General features: G+C 38.1%; 1 protein-coding gene and 1 long non-coding RNA gene across 2 annotated transcripts; one reads left to right on the forward strand and one right to left on the reverse strand.

Annotated features, from left to right (window-relative positions):
- Window positions 1-2681: 2681 nt before the first annotated feature.
- LOC139196686 (uncharacterized) lies at window positions 2682-4469 on the reverse strand. Its single transcript, XR_011581782.1, has 3 exons — window positions 4264-4469; window positions 3874-3976; window positions 2682-3001 (listed from the first exon to the last, which is right to left on the reverse strand). It is a non-coding gene; the product is annotated as an uncharacterized lncRNA (long non-coding RNA).
- Window positions 4470-15841: 11372 nt separating this feature from the next.
- Window positions 15842-19000, forward strand: LOC103436876 (NAC domain-containing protein 71). Its single transcript, XM_008375329.4, has 5 exons — window positions 15842-16700; window positions 17295-17572; window positions 17725-18051; window positions 18141-18375; window positions 18468-19000. Exons 1-5 carry the CDS (start codon window positions 16544-16546, stop codon window positions 18581-18583), a joined length of 1113 nt encoding a protein of 370 aa, XP_008373551.3. The 5' UTR covers window positions 15842-16543; the 3' UTR covers window positions 18584-19000.
- Window positions 19001-19850: the final 850 nt, after the last annotated feature.

A 19850-nucleotide genomic window follows, 5' to 3' on the forward strand; every position in this document is an offset into this window, starting at 1 on the left:
ATATGTCTTGTTCTTTGGCCTGCGTTTATTGTTAAGCTGAACTTTTAGAGAAATCCAAACCCATTTTCTTTGAAGCATCCTTATACATTGACATCTTTGTGTCTATATGTGTGCATATGTGTGTGTTACAACTGCCATTGATTGACATTGGCACCAGCAGACAAAGGGGCCGAAAGCAGTAGACAAACAAAGACCAAGATAAGCAAGATAAGGTGGTTTTCTCCCCCAATTTCCCATAATTAAAGACAAAAATTGTTATATACTATCATGTTTAAAGAAGTTCGGATTCATTCATAAAATTAATTGACAATATGAGGAGTATTTCAATTATTTATAAATATATAGAAGATTCATTTTCTCATCACTGTGTGATTCATTTGCAACAGTATCTGTATCCCCTTATCTCTTCTGTTAGTATCATTCACTCAAAATGAGAGAGAGAGAGAGAGAGTAACGACCTTCTTTTCCATTGATTTCATTTCACACAAAGCTTCAACTTACTCAACTACGGTACACTAAGGGGTGGTTTGGGAGTGAGGTGCTTAAAAAAAAAGCACCTATGAAAAAAAGTTGTGGGGGTTTTAGGTGTTTGGTAAACTGAAAAAAAAAAAAACTTATTTTGGAAGCTGCTGTGAGAATAAGCTGAAATCAAAGGAAAAAGCTGAAGTTGCTATTTGTAGCTTTGGAAAACTGGCTTTTTTTTCAAAGCATATGGAGCTACAGTGCTCCTTTAATGAAAAGACCCACTATCAGACTGTTTTTTTTTTCAAAAACACTTTTACAAAAAAGTTTACCAAATACTCTGCTGATTTTTTTCACAGCCGCTTATTCTCACATCAATTTTTTTTCAAAGCACAGCAATACCAAACCAGCCCTAAACCCTATCTTCAGTCATTGCTCCCAACTGTTCATCGTTGACTTGATGAGCATTTTGTCCCAACTCAAATTTAAGAGGGAATTCGTACACCCTAGCTCATGTATATGGTCAAAGCACGATTACCTTTAAACGCTTTCCAGATATGGTAATTAAAGAAAATTTTGACTAACAGTTAATTAATCATAAAGCTCAGGAGGGAAGAGGGAGAGTGTGCTGGAAGAGTCTGGTTGAGCATATATTTATATTTAATCATACCATAGTTGAAGAATTTGAATCATGTCCAACAGTTCTTAAGCTCCAAACTGTTAGTAGCTAAAGGAGTTAAGGTTTTATTATAAAATTAATTAACAATATGAGATTAACTTAATTTCTTATAAGTTCATGCAAAGTCCATCATAAGTTCATGCAAAGTCCATCATCTTATCAATGTGGGATTTATTTTCAACACGCCTCTTCACGTGTGGCGAATTTTCAAGCCTAACACGTGAACAACATGTACAACGGCGTAACGTAAAGCGCGTGTGGCTTCACACGTAGGACAACATACTCAGATATTATAAAGAAGTTAAGGTTCCACCATAAAACAATTGCCAATATAGAGATTAACCTAATTTACTTATAAGTCCATGCATGATCACTTCTCATATCAACGTGAGATTCATTCTTAACTGCTGCTACAGTGCTGCAGTTGGTACGATCAATAGTAGCCCTAAACCCTAAACTCTATTTACCTCAAAAAAATAGGCAAAGCCATTTCTAGTTCGTTTTCTAAATCAAAAGTCAATGCATTAACAAGATACTCACTACCCTAATTTGGTCACATGCAACGGTGGAAAACTAGTGCCTTTTACTCATAAAAAATAAAGCATATAAAGTTTTTTTTTTTTTAACAAACTCATTCGTTTTTTTAACAACCGTCCACGTAAAGCATACACTTTCTCAGTAGTCAAATACTTTATGTAAGAACTCCACATGCGACCCTTCACCAAATTCCTTAATTTGTGAAGTCAAATGGGCTAAAGAAGAGACTGAGCAAGTACAAACTAATTAAGATTTTGATCATTGTTCACGCCAGAAGATAATTTAATCTGTCCATCTATTATTTACCTCCTAGTGCGAAAGCTCATTGCCTATAATTTTCTTAACTAAAATTTACAGATCAGCATATTTGGAGTGGAATCAACGTACTGTAACCATTAGGCTGTAAGAGATTCCAAAAGCCCCACAGGCCTTTTGTAAAACATTATCTGATTAATTTCTTTTTGCCCTTATTGTAATGTAAAAAGAAAATAGTTCCATGAGTTGCCGATGTTCAAATAGTTTCCTCACTAGTCACTAGAACTTACAACCCAGTCGAAGTGAAAGAGTTTCCCGTACCAGGATTATATAATTTGGCTATCCTTGAATGAATATGTCCACAATCAAGTCCGAAGGTTATTCAAACCAAACAGCTCAGTTTCTGCAGCCCATCCTCGCAAGTTGAAATAGTTTTGTGAACAGTTGCTAACTAAATTTAGCCAACGAGAAAAAAAAAAAAGGTAAATTACACAACACTACCTCAACTATTGGGTCAATTACAGTTTCATACCCCATCTTTAAAACATTTCAATATCATACATCATCTTACGAATTTGTTACAATATCAAACCTCTGTAAGGTTTTATATCAATCTCTCTATTAAATGCTGACGTGACTTCAGACATGGCCCACTTCCAATTCCAACTAGATTAAAAAATTAACTAAATATTAAAAATTAAAATAAAATCATTTTAATATTTTATAAAACAAATATGGGACCCACCCATTATGATACACCCCGACCGAGATCGAAGCATGCTGGGCGTCACGTAAGGGTGACGTAGCCATGTGTACAGTGCGGAAGCAATTAAGATAAGAAATATACGAATAAATAAAAACCGAAAGCTACTAATGTGCACTAATAACCAGGAAGTGCTAAGAGTGAGATACAAGTGTAAATACTCCTAATCAGAGCATAGAAAGTCTAGGTGCAGTCCAGTAAGATAAATACTAGTTATACAATACTAGAAGATGTCGTACAATTATTTTATTATGTCAGAACCGCTGAAATCCTCGTACGCCACCAACAACAAGTCTACCTAAAACCTGGAGGGGCGCAAAACAGAAAATGTGAGTGAGCAAAAACAAATGTTTTCAAAATCATTTCATTTCTCAAAAGTTCTAACCCTTCGCCGTAAAACATGTATAATTTTCCCAGAAATAGAATATAAACATAAATATGTGTGTGTGTGTATATATATATATATATATGTCAATTCATGCTTCACATATTCATAATCATAAGTATGCCACACCAAAATATAAACAGAATAAGTAACTCAGGTGAGAATAAATTCATGGAATTTAACATATTAGCCGGAACCCCTGTAGAAGTTTGTACAGCTGAATTCATAGCTCATTAGTCAATCTAGCAAGAGTCACTACAATGACCTATACGGTATTACATTGCACACAAGTTGGAACCATTAAAAAGGTCTGTACGACAAGACTGGGTGTAATATAATTATGCTTAATACTACGCTCTTATGATAGTTGGGCGATAAATCGCTAGTCACCTACGAGTCGGAACCACCTATGATCGTTTGTACGACAAGACTGTGCACCTAAATTGGATCCAAAGTGAGCATATGGTGCGGGAGGTGACATTATATATAGGTCTGTGTCATATCTCTGGCTAAATCACAATCACCTTAGGTGCAGGTTTATGAGCTCAAAGTTGCTCAATCACATGTCACATTATCGATAATTCACATAACAAAACATAACTCACCTGGTACTTACCAGAGCGTCGACAACACCACAATTATATATATATATATATATATGCAAATAATTCAACTCATCGTTTAAGCATAATTCAATACGCATGGCATTTTCAAAGCATACTTCATTTAAACACATTTTCTGGGAAAATATCAAGTATATAAATATATACTAAAAACCAAAAGCCCACTCACTGGTATGTCGAAGGGTCGTAACCCCCGAGTGGCCCTTGAAAACCAAAAGCGTCGTAACCCCCGAGTCGCCCTTGACTGCGCTCGTCCTCTGGATAGGTCTCACCTATATGCGAAACAACTGAATAAACGCTATTTAAAGCACATAGACAAAACTAGCTGATAACTTCTTATACAATGCTCAAATGGGGTGTTTTAATATACCAACGTGATTTACACAACCTCACGAACATCCTCATATTTTTAGAAAAAAATTCCAACGTCCCACGCGCCGGCCAAGGCACGGCCAGACGCGCCGCCCAAGCGCGGGCACGTGCCTGGCACACTGACAGTGGCAGTAACGGCATTAAGGAATATTCCGTCCAAAAGCAAGCATATTCCGTTAAAACTAACCTGACGCCGTTAACTTCCGTTAGGAATATTTCGTTAATTTGACGGAATATTCTTCTATCTTCTCCTGCGCTCATTCGGTGCCGTCGCCGTCGTCGGAAACTAGAAAATTATTCAAAGTTTGATATCTCACTCATTTTTCATCCAAATTTCATGAAACCAGTACCAAATTGAAGCTCTTAACTTGTAGAACATTTCCTTACCTGTTCAAAACCCCAAAGATCACGAGATCTCGCCGAAGAAATTTGAGAAAAACCGGCAAAACTTGAAACTCACAATCCCGACGTCCAAAACTACCCAGCGAGCTACCCCGAGCTTCGTGAAGACCTTCTAAAGCTCCTTGTGAGCTTAAAATCCTCTAAAAACTCTTCGTTTAAATGTGCATGAACAGTGCCAATTTCATGGTAGGGTTTTTCACAAGTTTTCCGAAGCTGCCAAGTCCTAAAAATGGTATGGTTGAGTTCGTGATGACGAGATGAAAGTGATGGTACTAATCACGAGCTCGATCTGTGCAGAAATAGGTTGGTTTGAGGTTCGTCCGTACGTTTGTACGGATTTTCTGCAAAAATCCGAGAGGAAGAAGAGAGAGAGAATGCACGGGAGAGAGGGATAGTTTGTGTGTGTGTGTGAGGTCCACGTGGGTCACCAACCAACCAAACAAAACACTTGAGTCCTAAGTGTTCTAAAACTTAGGAAAAATTTAGAATTTGTCCAAATAAAACTCCACCCACATAACCACACAAAACGTCCAAGGGTAAATAAGTAATCTCATGCCGTCGAAATTATATATCTCGGGACGGGCTGTGATAATCTACCCACCTTATAAAAATTTCGTCCTCGAAATTTATACATTACAAATAAATCAACTAATAGTCATAAAACAAGCGTGAATACGTCTCTCTCATCCGATCCTCTGTCTCCCAAGTAGCCTCTTCTACTGAGCGATTTCTCCATAAAATCTTCACCAAACGTACAATCTTATTCCTCAGCTTCTTATCTTTCCAATCCAAAATAGTTACTGGCTCATCGTCATAAGTCAAGTCCGAATTAATTTCTAGAGGTTGAGGAGGAATCACATGTGAAGGATCTGCAACATAATGACAAAACATCGAAACATGAAACACATCATGCACTTTAGACAACTCTAAAGGCAACTCAAGCCTGAAAGCAACCTCACCGACTCACTCAGTGGTCATATATGGTCCAATGTACCTAGGACTCAACTTGCCTTTCTTTCCAAATCGCATAACACATTTCTAAGGTGATAACTTCAGAAATACCCAATCACCTACATTATACATCCGGTCAGTGGCTTGCTTGTCTGCTAAGCTCTTTTGTCGATCCTGGGCCGCTTTCAGGTTAGACTTAATCACCTGAATATTTTGGGTAGTTTCATCTACAATCTCCGGGCCCACCAAAACTCTTCCGCCAACTTCTGACTAGCATAATGGCGTTCGACAAGACTTGCCATAGAGTGCCTCAAAATGTGTCATACCAATACTCGAATGGTAACTGTTGTTGTAGGAAAACTCCATCAAATCCAAACAATCATGCCAACCATCGCCAAACTGCAGCACTGAAGATCTCAGCATATCTTCTAATGTCTGAATGGTCCTCTTAGATTGCCCATCTGTTTGAGGATGATATGTCGTACTATAAAGTAATCTCGTAACAAGAGCTTCTTGGAATGCTATCTAGAACTTAGAAGTGAATCTAGGATCCCAATCCGAGATAATATTAACTGGAACACCATGGTACTTCACAATCTTCGATATGAATAACTTAGCTAATCGGCTTAATGGATATTTTTCCCTCACTGGAATAAAGTGTGTTGACTTAGTAAGCCGATTAACTACCATCCAAATACCGTCATAACCATTCTGTGTACGAGGAAGCTTGTACACAAAATCCATGGTAATATTTTCCCATTTCCATTGTGGAATGGGAAGTGGCTGCATCAACACAAACGGCTTCATCTTTTCAGCTTTAACCTGTTGGCAAATGGCACACCTATTCACATATTCGACAATTTCTCTTTTCATACCCGGCCAATAATAAAATGGTTGAATGGTATGATACATCTTGGTACCTTTTAGATGCATTGCTTACGTCGAAATATGTGCTTCATCAAGGATTTCTTTCTTTAACTCTGCGTTATTCAGCACATACATTCTGCTTTCTGCATAAGCATACCATCAGTTTCTCAAATCTTGAAATCTTTCTTCTTCCCCTGATTCCTTACTTGAATGATTTCCTGGGTCTCTTCATCATTCATCTGGGCCTCGAGCACACGATCAATTAAAATCGGCCTAACTTGAAAATTAGCAAGCAAGGCTTCCTCTCGATCTTCCACTCCTAACTCCACTCCAGTGGACCTCAAATCCGCAAGAAGAGGAACATGGCAATCATAGATGGCATTAAGTCTAGCTGGAGTCTTCCTACTAAGTGCATCCGTCACTGCATTTGCACGACCATAATGATACTCAATTGTGCAATCATAATCACTAAGTAACTCAATCCACCTCCGCTACTGAAGATTAAGATCCCTCTGAGTAAAATGATACTGAAAACTCTTATGATCCGTGAAGATCTTACATTTCTCACAATAAAGATAATGTCTCCAAATCTTCAAAGCAAAGATGATATCTGCTAACTCCAAATCATGAGTAGGGTAATTCTTCTCATGAGGTTTCAACTGTCTCGAAGCATAAGCAATTACCCTACCATGTTGCATCAATACACAACCCAGACCATTCAAAGAAGCATCATTGTAGACCTCAAAATTACCACTATCATCCGGGAGTGCTAAACAGGTACATGAGTGAGATAATACTTCAACTGCTGAAAACTTTGCTCACAATTATCATCCCACTCAAACTTGACATCCTTCCGGGTCAACCTCGTCAATGGCAAAGCAATCACTGAAAAATCCTTAACGAACCGTCTATAATAGTCTGCTAGGCCAAGAAAACTCTGTACCTCAGTGACGGTTCGAGGTTGTTCCCAATTCTCCACAACTGCCACTTTTTGAGAATCCACTTGAATGCCTTGAGCTGATATAACATGTCCCAAAAATGCCACTTGATCCAACCAAAATTGACATTTGCTAAACTTAGCATACAACTGATGTTCCCTTAATTTCTTCAACACCAAGGTAAGATGTCGAACATGTTCTGCTTTAGTCTTATAGTATACCAAAATGTCATCAATAAAAAGAATGACAAACCTATCTAAAAATGGCTGGAATACTGATTCATCAAATCCATAAAAGTTGCTGGTGCATTTATTAATCCGAATGGCATCACCAGAAACTTATAATGACCATAACGAGTCCTGAAAGCTGTTTTAGGTACATCTTCATTTTTAATCTTCAACTGGTAGTAACCAGACCTCAAGTCAATCTTAGAAAATACACATGCACCTCGGAGTTGATCAAACAAATCATCTATATGGGGTAACGGATAACGGTTCTTAATTGTTACCCGATTCAATTGCCTGTAATCAATGCATAGTCTCAAGGTTCCGTCTTTCTTCCTCACAAATAAGATTGGAGCTCCCCAGGGTGAAGTACTAGGCTGAATAAAACCTTTATCCACTAATTCTTGCAACTGAATTCTCAATTCCCTTAATTCAGCAAGAGTCATTCTATAAGGAGTCAAAGATATAGGATTCATACATGGGAGCAAATCAATAACGAACCCCACATCTCTATCTGGCGATAATCCAGGCAAATTATCAGGGAACACATCCGGAAAATACCTGACCACACGCACATCCTCCACACTACTAGGAACATCATCGTTCAACACCACATGAGACAAATATCCTTGACAACCTTTCGACAACAATCTTTTGGCTTTCATGGCAGAAATAACACCATGCCTCACCCCGCTAGGCTCTTCTACAAATGTAACTTCAGGTAATCCAGGACGATGGAAAGTAACTGTCTTTTAATAACAATCTATCTTGGCACGATTATAGTGCAACCAATCAGTGCCCAAAATCACATCAAAATTCACAATGTCCAACGACATAAGATTAGCTAGCATAACAACATCCTCCACCATCATTGGACATCCTGGATATACCCGATCCACAAAACATCTATCCCCTCTAGGCATAGAAAACTCTAAATCGTATCCTAGAGGTGTAAGATGAGGTTGCGTCAAATGAGCAAATGTATGAGAAATAACATAATGTGTAGCACCATAGTCAATCAATAATCTAGCAAAACGACCAAGAATATTTAATGTACCCATGATTAAATTAGGATCGTTCTGAGCATCTTGCAGTGTTATGTTATGGATACGTCCTTGATTCTGTTGTCGTCCACCACAACCTCTGTTAGCATGAACACCTCGTCCTTGTCTTGGCTGACCAGACTGCCTTGAAGATCCTGCACTGCTAGTAGCAATCTTTACCTGCTGGGGCTGTCCCCCTTGGTACCACTGGAATCCACCAGCTGAATATGGCTGATATGGCATAGAACCTTCCTGATACTGAGGGTAACCACCCTGATAATGAGGATCATGAAAGTACTGATACTATCCTGAAGTATAAGAAGCGGTGTTGCCCTGATAATGATAAGCACCTCATCGTCCAGTTTAGGCATAGCCACTAGGTCTTGAAGCTTGCTGGATCGGTGCAGACGTTGGTAAGGAAGGCTGTTGGGGCCTCTACTGATTATGAGGGCAATGAGTAGCTCTATGCCCTATCTGTCCATAAGTATAGCATGCATTGCTGCCTCTCCTACACTCCCCATAATGCCTATTATTACACATGTGGCATAAATGAGCACCTGAACCACCAAAGTCCCTTTGCCTCTAAAATCTCGAGCCTCCATAAAATCTACCACCTCTTATCTACATATTAGAGCTCAAACCTCCACTAGAAGAGCTGGAACTGACACCACTTCTCCTAAAACTCTGGGTTTTACGAGGTCCCTGAGATGATTGACCTTTACCTTTATCATCTCGCCTCTGGTTCCCGTTCTTTTCTTCTTCATCTTCACTTTAACTGGGCATATTCTCTGAGTCCTCAATCCGCAGTAAAACCTCATAAAACTCCTGGTAAGTGGCACAGGGAATCGATGTCATTATAGAACGCCATTTCTTCTTAGTACCCAACCTGAAGCGATACAACATCTCGACCGGATTAGCAACAACCTCCAGATCATATCGAGATAAATCAGTGAACCTCATGCAATACTCATTCGCTGACATCTTTCCTTGTTTAAGATGAGTAAACTTTTGTATCTTGCGATCAATGTACTCAGGGGGAATGAACCTTTTCTGAAACAACTGTTTCAACACTTCCCAATCTGCTACAACCTCTGGTGGCATCTGATATGACTCCTGTCTCTACCAGGATGTAGGCTCCGGACCCAAAAACCAGGTAGTTGTCTCGACCCACCTATCAGGAGGAAGATTCCTCTGACTCTACATCACAAGGAAAGTCTTCTCGACATGATTAAGCCACTTCTCCCCTCCCTCATGTCCTTCATTTCCCATGAAGTGATTCAGCTTCAGATTATAAACAATCTCAAGATATGTCCTTTGAGGAGGATGGTGCGAAGACTGAATGACATTAGCTATATCTTCCCCTAATTGAGCAATATCAGGGAAACTAGGCTCAGCTGAGTGACGTGGCTCTCTACGAGGCGACATAGTTCTGACAGAAGATATCATAATGATTAGATCATTCACAAGATATATATGACTGCTAAAACTAGGCTCTGATACCAAACTGACACACACCGACCGAGATCGAGGCATGCTGGCCGTCACGTGAGGGTGACGTAGCCATGTGTATAGTGCATAAGCAATTAAGATAAAAAATATACGAATAAATAAAAACCGAAAGCTACTAATGTGCACTAATAACTAGGAAGTGCTAAGAGTGAGATACAAGTGTAAATACTCCTAATCAGAGCATAGAAAGTCTAGGTGCAGTTCAGTAGGACAAGTACTATAAGATGTCCTACAATTATTTTATTATGTCAGAATCGCCGAAATCCTCGTACGCCACCAACAGCAAGTTTACCTAAAACCTGGAGGGGCGTAAAATAGAAAATGTGAGTAGGCAAAAACAAATGTTTTCAAAATCATTTCATTTCTCAAAAGTTCTAACCCCTCGTCGTAAAACATGTATAATTTTCCCAGAAATAGAATATAAACATAAATATGTGTGTATATATATATATATATATATATATATATATATATTAGCCCGAACCCCTAAAGAAGTCTATACGACTGAATTCATAGCCCATTAGTCAATCTAGTCAGTCACTACAATGACCTATACGACACTACACTGCACACAAATCGAAACCACTAAAAGGGTATGTACGACAAGATTGGGTGTAATATAATTATGCTCAATACTATGCTCTCATGATAGCTGGGTGATAAATCGCTAGTCACCTACGAGTCGGAACGACTTATGATAGTCTGTATGACAAGACTGTGCACTTAAATTGGATCCAAAGGGAGCATTTGGTGCGAGAGGTGACATTATATACAGGCTTGTGTCATATCTCTGGCTAAATCACAATCACCCTAGGTGCAGGTTTATGAGCTCAAAGTTGCTCAATCACATGTCACATTATCGATAATTCACATAACAAAACATAACTCCCATGGTACTTACCTGAGCATCCACATCACCACAATGATATATATATGCAAATAATTCAACTCATCGTTTAAACATAATTCTATAGGCATGGCATTTTCAAAGCATACTTTCATTTAAACACATTTTCTGGGAAAATATCAAGTATATAAATATATACTGAAAACCAAAAGTCCACTCACTGATATGTCGAAGGGTCGTAACCCTCGAGTCGCCCTTGACTGCGCTCGTCCTTTGGATAGGTCTCACCTATATGCGAAATAACTGAATAAACGTTATTTAAAGCACATAGACAAAAGTAGCTAATAACTTCTCATACAATGCTCAAATGAGATGTTTGAATATACCAACGTGATCCACACAACCTCACGAACATTCCTATATTTTTAGAAAAAATTTCCGACATCCCTCGCACCGCCACGCGCCGCCAAGGCACGACTAGACGGGCCGCCCACGCGCGGGCACGTGCCTGGCACACTGACGGTGGCAGTAACGGCGTTAGGGAATATTCCATCCAAAAGCAAGCATATTCTGTTAAAACTAACCTGACGCCGTTAACTTTCGTCAAGAATATTCCGTTAATTTGACGGAATATTCTTCTATCTTCTCCAGCGCTCCTCTGGTGCCGTCGCTGTCGTCGGAAACTAGAAAATTATTCAAAGTTTGATATCTCACTCATTTTTCATCCAAATTTCATGAAACCAGTACCAAATTGAAGCTCTTAACTCGTAGAACATTTCCTTATCTGTTTAAAGCCCCAAAGATCATAGGATCTCGCCGGAGAAATTTGAGAAAAATTGACCAAACTTGAAACTCACAATCCCGACATCCAAAACTACCCAGTGAGCTACCCCGAGCTTCGTGAAGACCTTCTAAAGCTCCATGTGAGCTTAAAATCCTCTAAAAACTATTCGTTTAAACGTGCATGAACAGTGCCAATTTCAAGGTAGGGTTTTTCACAGGTTTTCTGAAGCTGCCAAGTCCTAAAAATGGTATGGTTGAGTTCGTGATGACAAGATGAAAGTGATGGTACTAATCATGAGCTCGATCTGTGTAGAAATGGGTTGGTTTGTGGTTCATCCGTACGTTTGTACGATTTTCTGCAAAAATCCGAGAGGAAGAAAAGAGAGAAAAGGCATGGGAGAGAGGGAAAGTTTGTGTGTGTGTGTGTGTGTGAGGTCCACATGGGTCACTAACCAACCAAAGAAAACACTTGAGTCCTAAGTGTTCTAAAACTTAGGAAAAATTTAGAATTTGTCCAAATAAAACTCTACCCACATAACCACACAAAACGTCCAAGGGTAAATAAGTAATCTCACGCCATCGAAATTATATATCTCGGGACGGGCTGTGACACCTTATCCCCTCACACTTCTTCCTCGCTTCCGTCTTCCCCCAACCCAAAATTAGAACCACCCCAGCTCGAACTCGTATCTTGCCTTCAATCCCAAATGGTTCTCGCCATCGTCCCCGCTTCCCAAACCCTAAACCCAATCATCCCCGCCTTCTCTCCCGAACCCTAAACCAAAACCCAGAAAAACCCGATCGAACCCGCTCTCCTTCGACCCCATAACCCAAGCACAGTTGTCTCACATCCCCTTAATAAAACCCACAAACTTTTGAGCAAAGCCTGAAGTTTTCTCCGAAACAGGCAAATTTTTTAAATTTAGGATTAGGGGCGAGGCGGAGACTAGGTCCATGGGCGACGTCAGTGGTGGTGGAGACTGAGGCCGTGGGAGACGGCGGTGGTGGTGTTGTGGACATTGTTGTGGGGATGATTAGTGCTAAGTGCTAAGAATTTGAAATTTAGGTTAGGGTTTGGATGGAATTGGGGTATTTTTGTTTGAAATTGGTTACATGGATTAATTTGGTGATGGTGATAGGTGTGTAGGAGGAAGGGGAGGGGGAGGGGGAGGGGGATGAGCGCCATGAGAGGGAGGTGGAGATGGAGGAAGAAAGTGCGACGGTGGGGTTCTGGTTTTGGTGGTGAATGAAGGTTGGGGGGATACGGATGGATGTGGAGGAAGGGGTGATGGGTTTGTAGGGGCGGGTCCCCCATTTAAAAAAATTATTAAATGATTTTATTTATAGTTTTTAATATTTAATTAGTTTTTTTAATAGGGACTGGACCTCGTCTCAAGCCACGTCAGCATTTAACGAAGGAATTGACAGACAAACTGACGTAAGGTATGAAATTGCAACAAATTCGAAGATAATGTATGACATTAAAATGTTTTAAAGATGGGGTATGAAACTGTGATCGGCCCAATAATTGAGGTAGTTTTGTGTAATTTAAGTAAAAAAAATTAATAAAAGATAAAATTTTAAGTTTTTTTTTTAATAAAAAATAACAAAAGTTTACAAAGAGAACCCTCTCTCATAATAACCCAATACTTGCTATTTTAGGCCTTGAATATTTTATTAGCTTATAACCTTGTATGGTAAAATAAACGTCTAATAGTTAGTTAGAAACCCCCAAAATACAATGCTAACTAAAATAGCTAGAGAGTAACATTTTGTAAACTGGTTATATAAAATAATTTTTCAATCATTTCTATATTAAAATAACTTAAACATAACTAAGGTTGTTGAAGATGGTGGTGTAAGAATTAAGCTAAGCACACCTTAGCCGCCAAAAGCAAGAATTTTACTTACAAAAAGAGAAAAGCAAAAACGCAGTTAGGTAAAAAAATGGGAGAATGATTCTCTTACCTTTTAATCTTTCTCTCATTATTTTTTCACTATTTGAACGGTTACGATTAAATTATGTTAACATGTTATATTGATTTTTTTAAAAGAAACAATAAGACAAAAAATAAAGTATGAGATGAGAAGAGATATTGCGATAACAATAAAAGAGAAGAGAATCCTACTCCAAAAAGATAAGGGTTTGGCTCCTTAAGACTGAGAAGGAATTTCTTCTTAAGATTGAGTAGCAGTTCCTCCCCAAGATAATTTATAGTCGATTAAAATAGCTTTGTGCTTATTTGGAATTGTTCATTTTGTATTCCATTATGTAAAGATCATCTTTGTGAAAGATCAATTAAAAATAAGATTCTTTAATCAATTAATTGTAATAAATAGATATATGATTTGTAATTCTTTTACGGATTTATCCATCTCTTATTATATAGTTCGATGACTATACGATCTCATATTTTATTACTTTTTTTATAAAAATCATCTTCATAAAGTGCTTTATAATATAAACAATTTTACTGATAAACATGAAATTTCATAAATTGAAAATGTCCTTTCGAGGAGTAACTCCTCTGCATTCATTTTTTTTTTTTTTTTAATGTTTACTTAAGTAAAACCAGAGAGTTCAATTCAATCAAATCAAATCACTTATTTGTAAGCACCACGACTGTGTTCAATTCAATCAAATCAAATCACGTATTTGTAAGCACTACGACTGTGTTTCTTACGAGACAAATCGGATACAGTAAAGAATTCTTTTTCTAAGAATTTTAGGAATTTTATGACCGTTTAATATATTTAATTTTAAATTTTAAATTTTGAAATGATTTATAATCGTACGATTCATCTTTTTTTTTCTAATTTAATATCAATCAATTACAAAAAATAAAGATATAAATATAAAATTCTAAGTTTCCACCAAACCCTAGTAAACTGCGTCAATTGGTCCCACTACAAGAAGGTCATCAAGTGATTGTGAACATTTACCAATATGTGAATAGGTGAATTCAAGAAGAGTCTTCGTCCTCATTCTACAGCTCCCACCAAGGCCCTTTTTTTCTCTTCTCAATCCAAAAAGCTGGAAAACTGAGTAGGCAGAGCACACACTTTTGCCACTTTCCTTTTTGTACAGTGTGGGACCAAGAAAGAAGATGACACAATCACTTCTATATAATAAGGAAAAAAGTGCTTTTGTCCTACTCATGATGATGTGGATGGAGCTTCGACTCTACTGCAACTATGTAAACCCAAATTCCTCAAATTCGATTATTCGATTAAATTTCTTACTATCTTAAGCGAAACTGTGTTTATATTATTTTTGTTCATATCGTCATATGTTTCTATACGTGAGAAAAGTGATGCTACACAATCTTTTTTTGTAAGTTCCTTACCTCACCAATGTTAACAATGTATTGAAAACTATATAAATTATTAAACCTAATCCAAGTTTATGTTCTTTTTGTTAATATTAGTATATACTCTATGGTTTAAATATAGGTGATCACCTTCTAATTACACCGAGTCTTTTTAAGATAAAAATATCACACATGAGGTCTATTGAGCTTGAGTCCTAGCAGAACCAAGATATGACTTGAGGTGGAAGTCAGGTTCTTGTACAATTTTTCTCAATAACTAATTTGGTGTTGTTTCTAATGATAAATAATGTTCCACATGTACAGTGTGCCACATAAAACTTACACAAATGCAAAGTAGCACACACAAGTAGAGATGTAGATGCATCTTAATTTTGAATCTTTGCTAATAAAATTCTAAACGTAACACATCTATGAAAGGGGAAAAAAAAGTATGCCATAATGTGCGATTTGGTACGTATTCGAATGATTTCTTCATTTCGATAAGTAGTATACAACTATATGTTTATATACAATTGGTATAGAAGGACTTGTATATTACTATAATTAATATGACAGTATGTTAAACTGATCATTCAATATTATATATGAACAAATTAAAAATTTAACAACGAGTGATAAACTTCTAATCGCATGTAAATTTTTTTCGAGTTCGAATAATTAAGAAGGTTGAAATTCAACGTCGGAGAGGAGAAGTAACTGTAGGGTGTGAACTCGTTCAGGTTATGTGGACGTGGGCCAGTTCCATTTGGAATTTTATGTACGCGTCAGACAAGCAATGTTAAAACTTTCGGTGTTTATTTATGCATTTTTGGACTGATGGTTCCCTCAAAACACCTATATATAAGCACGCCCCACTTCCCACTCTTTTTACTCCACCTTTCTTCCCTCCCTCCCTCCCTCCCTCCCTCTCCTCCCCCGTTTTGTTTTCTTGACACTGACTCTTGTTCTATCAACATCCCTTTCTTGCCCACATTTTTCCAACTGGCACTCTCACCCTTTCACACAAACACTTCAGTTTTCGACAAGTTTTGAATTGTTTTAACTTCTGTGAATCGCCATAGGTTCGATTTGGAAGTTGTAACTAGTGTTTATACTTGTAGGGCAGTCTCTCTCTTGTACATTTTCGGTTACGATACAAGGATTTGACACCCTAGTAGTGAAGTTTGAGCAATATCAGCTTCTGGTATTGTTTAAAGGATCAAGTTTTGTTCGTTTTCATATCGTTTTGGGAATTAAACAAATTAGTTGCGAGGGGGGTTGGTCGGGGTGACACATCCATCATAAGAAAAAACCGTTTTCGAGGACAATGATTCTGCTATACAACGGGTGCACTCAGTCGAAAATTTACTCATTTCTTGATAAGAAATCAATTTTCGATAAAAGCTTTTATTTCTGGATTTTCCATATCTTTAATAGATACAGTTTGGGCACTTAGCTATAATTTTCTTACCATTCTTCATCATAACATTGCATATATTATAATCTTTTTGGCTCTCTGTTTTCATTTAAATTGGGGTACTGGGATCTTTTTCTTTTTCTTTTGAGGATTGGATTGGTTGAGAAGTGGAGTTATGGGAGGAGCATCACTGCCACCAGGTTTCAGGTTTCACCCAACTGATGAGGAATTAGTTGGATATTACCTTCATAGAAAGGTGGAGGGGCTCGAATTTGAGCTTGAAGTTATTCCAGTGATCGATTTGTACAAATTCGATCCATGGGAGTTGCCAGGTAATTAGTAATTCAATGCTTTTAACTCTTTTACTAATAGTAACTTCACTACATTTTCGTTCACTAGTTTGCTCTGTGAGACATTGAATGAATTACAATAAGTTGGTGTGACTGCATTGGGTTAAGTATCATTTTGTATTTCGAGCGATATTCCAAACTAATCTAAAATGCAGAGAAGACTAGTTTAGCCAATTTGACTAAGCTTAGGTCTGCGCATTGGGTTAAGTTAATTTGGTGTTTAGATTGATTCTTTGATTAGCTTATGGATGGATTTCCTATATGAATGTGAACAGAGGATGCCATAAAGCTAGTTTCGATTTAGTTTAGTTTGGCTTCTTTTCTCTTCTTTTTTATGAATTAAACCTGCGCAGCATCTTCCTTTTCTGATAGGGTATGTGGGTCTCTTTACTTCCAAAAAGCCAAGCTAATTAGCTTTTTTTCTTTTTAGAACCACCAAGCTAATTGGCTATATATATTCCCCTATAAGTATGTAACAATTCAAATCAAATAAAGCAATAGAACAGTGAAAGTTGTTTTTTTTCTTCCCAAAATTCCAATTAGATATTCAGTAATATATGTGAATTTTGATTGCAGAGAAATCCTTCCTCCCTAGACGTGATATGGAATGGTTTTTCTTCTGTCCCCGGGATCGAAAGTATCCAAACGGCTCAAGAACAAATAGAGCTACTAAAGCTGGCTACTGGAAGGCCACTGGAAAAGACCGCAAGGTTGTTTGTCAATCTGGTGTGAACGGATACCGAAAGACCCTTGTTTTTTACCGCGGACGTGCTCCTTTAGGAGATAGAACAGACTGGATCATGCATGAGTACCGCCTCAATGATGATCTTGCTCAGGGAACATCAGGTCATCAGGTACATCATCCCGCAATGTCATCAAATGCTTTGGCTTCATACAACATACGTTTGTTAGACAGTTCCCTTGTGTAATTAATAGTATAAGAGCTTCGATGCTATTAAATTTTGGAAGGCTTATGCTGAATTCGGTTTGTTGATCATCTCTACAGGGAGTTTTTGCTTTGTGCCGTGTTGTTAAAAAGAATGAGCATGCACACAAGACACATGATTCCCATGGAGAGCCAAAGGCCAAGAGGGTTGGAAGCGCTTCGAGCAGTGGGGAGGATATGACCTCAACAAGAATCTTGAAAGAGCCCTTGAGCATCTCTGCTGATACATCATCTCAAGCGAGTTACCTGCATAACGAGAGTCGTTATTCAAGCCGTGCTACTTCTCCACATGAAGTTAATGCAATGGCAGAGTTTGAGCCAGCTTCAAGGGAGACCAACCCTGCAGACTTCTGGGTCTCACCTGATTTGATTCTTGATTCTTCTAAGGTATTGATGCGAGAAAAAGAAAACCATGAGATTTTGGACTAATAATATTGTTCTTATTTTTATAGCTTTCTCAAACATGTTTACTGCAGGACTACCCACAGTTGCAAAAAGCTATGCCTAATTACTTTCAGCAGTACGAGTTTCCAAGCACAATGTCGCCGTGGCAGTCGTATGAACCCAGAGAATCACCCAGCTCGTCATACTCGAATTTCACGGGGGACCTTAAAATGGCCGATGATGTGAATCAAATGGGCGGCATGTCACCATTCTCTGGACACACAGACTACATGGGTTACTATGGGAATGAGGAAATGCAATTTGAAGGTTTTGACCAGACTAGTTCACTGAGATATCCAAACCCCTTCTGAAAAGATGAACCGAAAGATCATTTTGTCGCTCTCTTTTTTCCAATGCAGGGTCTGAAACATGGGATGGCCAAGCTCTAATTTGCAGGCAAGTGAGCGCAGATGGGAGTTTGGGGGAATTAGGAGGACTTTGGTTACAGGAAGACAATATGGTCATTGTGATGTAGGGGTCTGCCCAGTGCAGGATTGATCAACCGAGTACAATGTATTGTGTCATCCACAGTCGACATCCAAGACAACGCCTTTTAACGTTTGTTCTTGGTAGTATAAGATAATTACAATCACTTGTCTTTTACAAATAACGACTGGTTTGTTTTCTTTTCGGACGTAGTATGTGTACTTCATCTGTTGTTTGAATAGTTATTTCAGAAGCCACTTTCCAAACTTCCCACTTCGTTTTACTTTGCAGTCTGTTAGTTTCTCCGGGTGAATCACTTTTATCGATTGCACTTGGCGTTGGTTTTTCTTACGACTTGTATGGTTTTAATAAGTTTGATTGTTAAATCTAAGCTACCTTGTGGTTGTAATCTATACAGTGTAATTTTCCATGCCTTGTGCATGTATGTGGAAGCATCTTTTATGTATTTGACTCCCTTTATATGATACTAGAAATTATTATACATAGTTCTTTTACTTCTTGTCTTCTAGTGTTGATCATGTCTGTCTATTTTCTACTTTTTATCATTTCTTTAGTAAGGCAATACAACCCTAATCTATTGAGAGAGGGATTGGAGCTTAGGTACAAGAGGGTGGACACACTATCTTAACCAACTTATCTAACTCATGTCTGGCTATATTCTACTTTTTATCATTTTTTTAACAAGGCAATACAACCCTAGCTAATCTATTGAGAGGGTGATTGGAGATTAGGTGCAAGAGGGTGGGCACACTACCTTAACTAATTGATCTAACTCACGTCTAGTTATGTTCTACTTTTTATCATTTCTTTAACAAGGCAATACAACCATAGTCTATTGAGAGGGGGATCGGAGCTCAAGTGCAAGGAGGTGAGCACACTATCTTAACCAACTGACTTAACTCATGTCTTGCTATGTTCTACTTATTTTTTTGGCTAAATAGCCAAAATGATCCCTGAGATTTGCATAACTCATCACTTTGGTCCATAACATTTCAAATCGATAAAAGTGATCCGTGAGATTGTCCACCATCCATCATTTTGGTCATTCCGTTAAAAACTCTGTTAAGTGTCCTGGAGCTCTTGGCCGGAAGTTTGAACGATTTTCAAAACTTCGTAACTCAATCGTTTCTCAACCAAATTTGACCCATATATATCAAAATGAAGATAGAAAAGTGTAGAATAAGATTATACCTATTTGGAAGCCCAATGGCAATCAGAGATAGCCTCAAAGTTGACTGGTCCGAAGGAAAACTGAAAAACTCGCCGGAAACTGGGTAAACTTGCCGGAAACTGGG

This window comes from Malus domestica, chromosome 06 (assembly GCF_042453785.1).
Source record: "Malus domestica chromosome 06, GDT2T_hap1".
In the NCBI taxonomy this organism is placed as follows: Eukaryota; Viridiplantae; Streptophyta; class Magnoliopsida; order Rosales; family Rosaceae; genus Malus; species Malus domestica.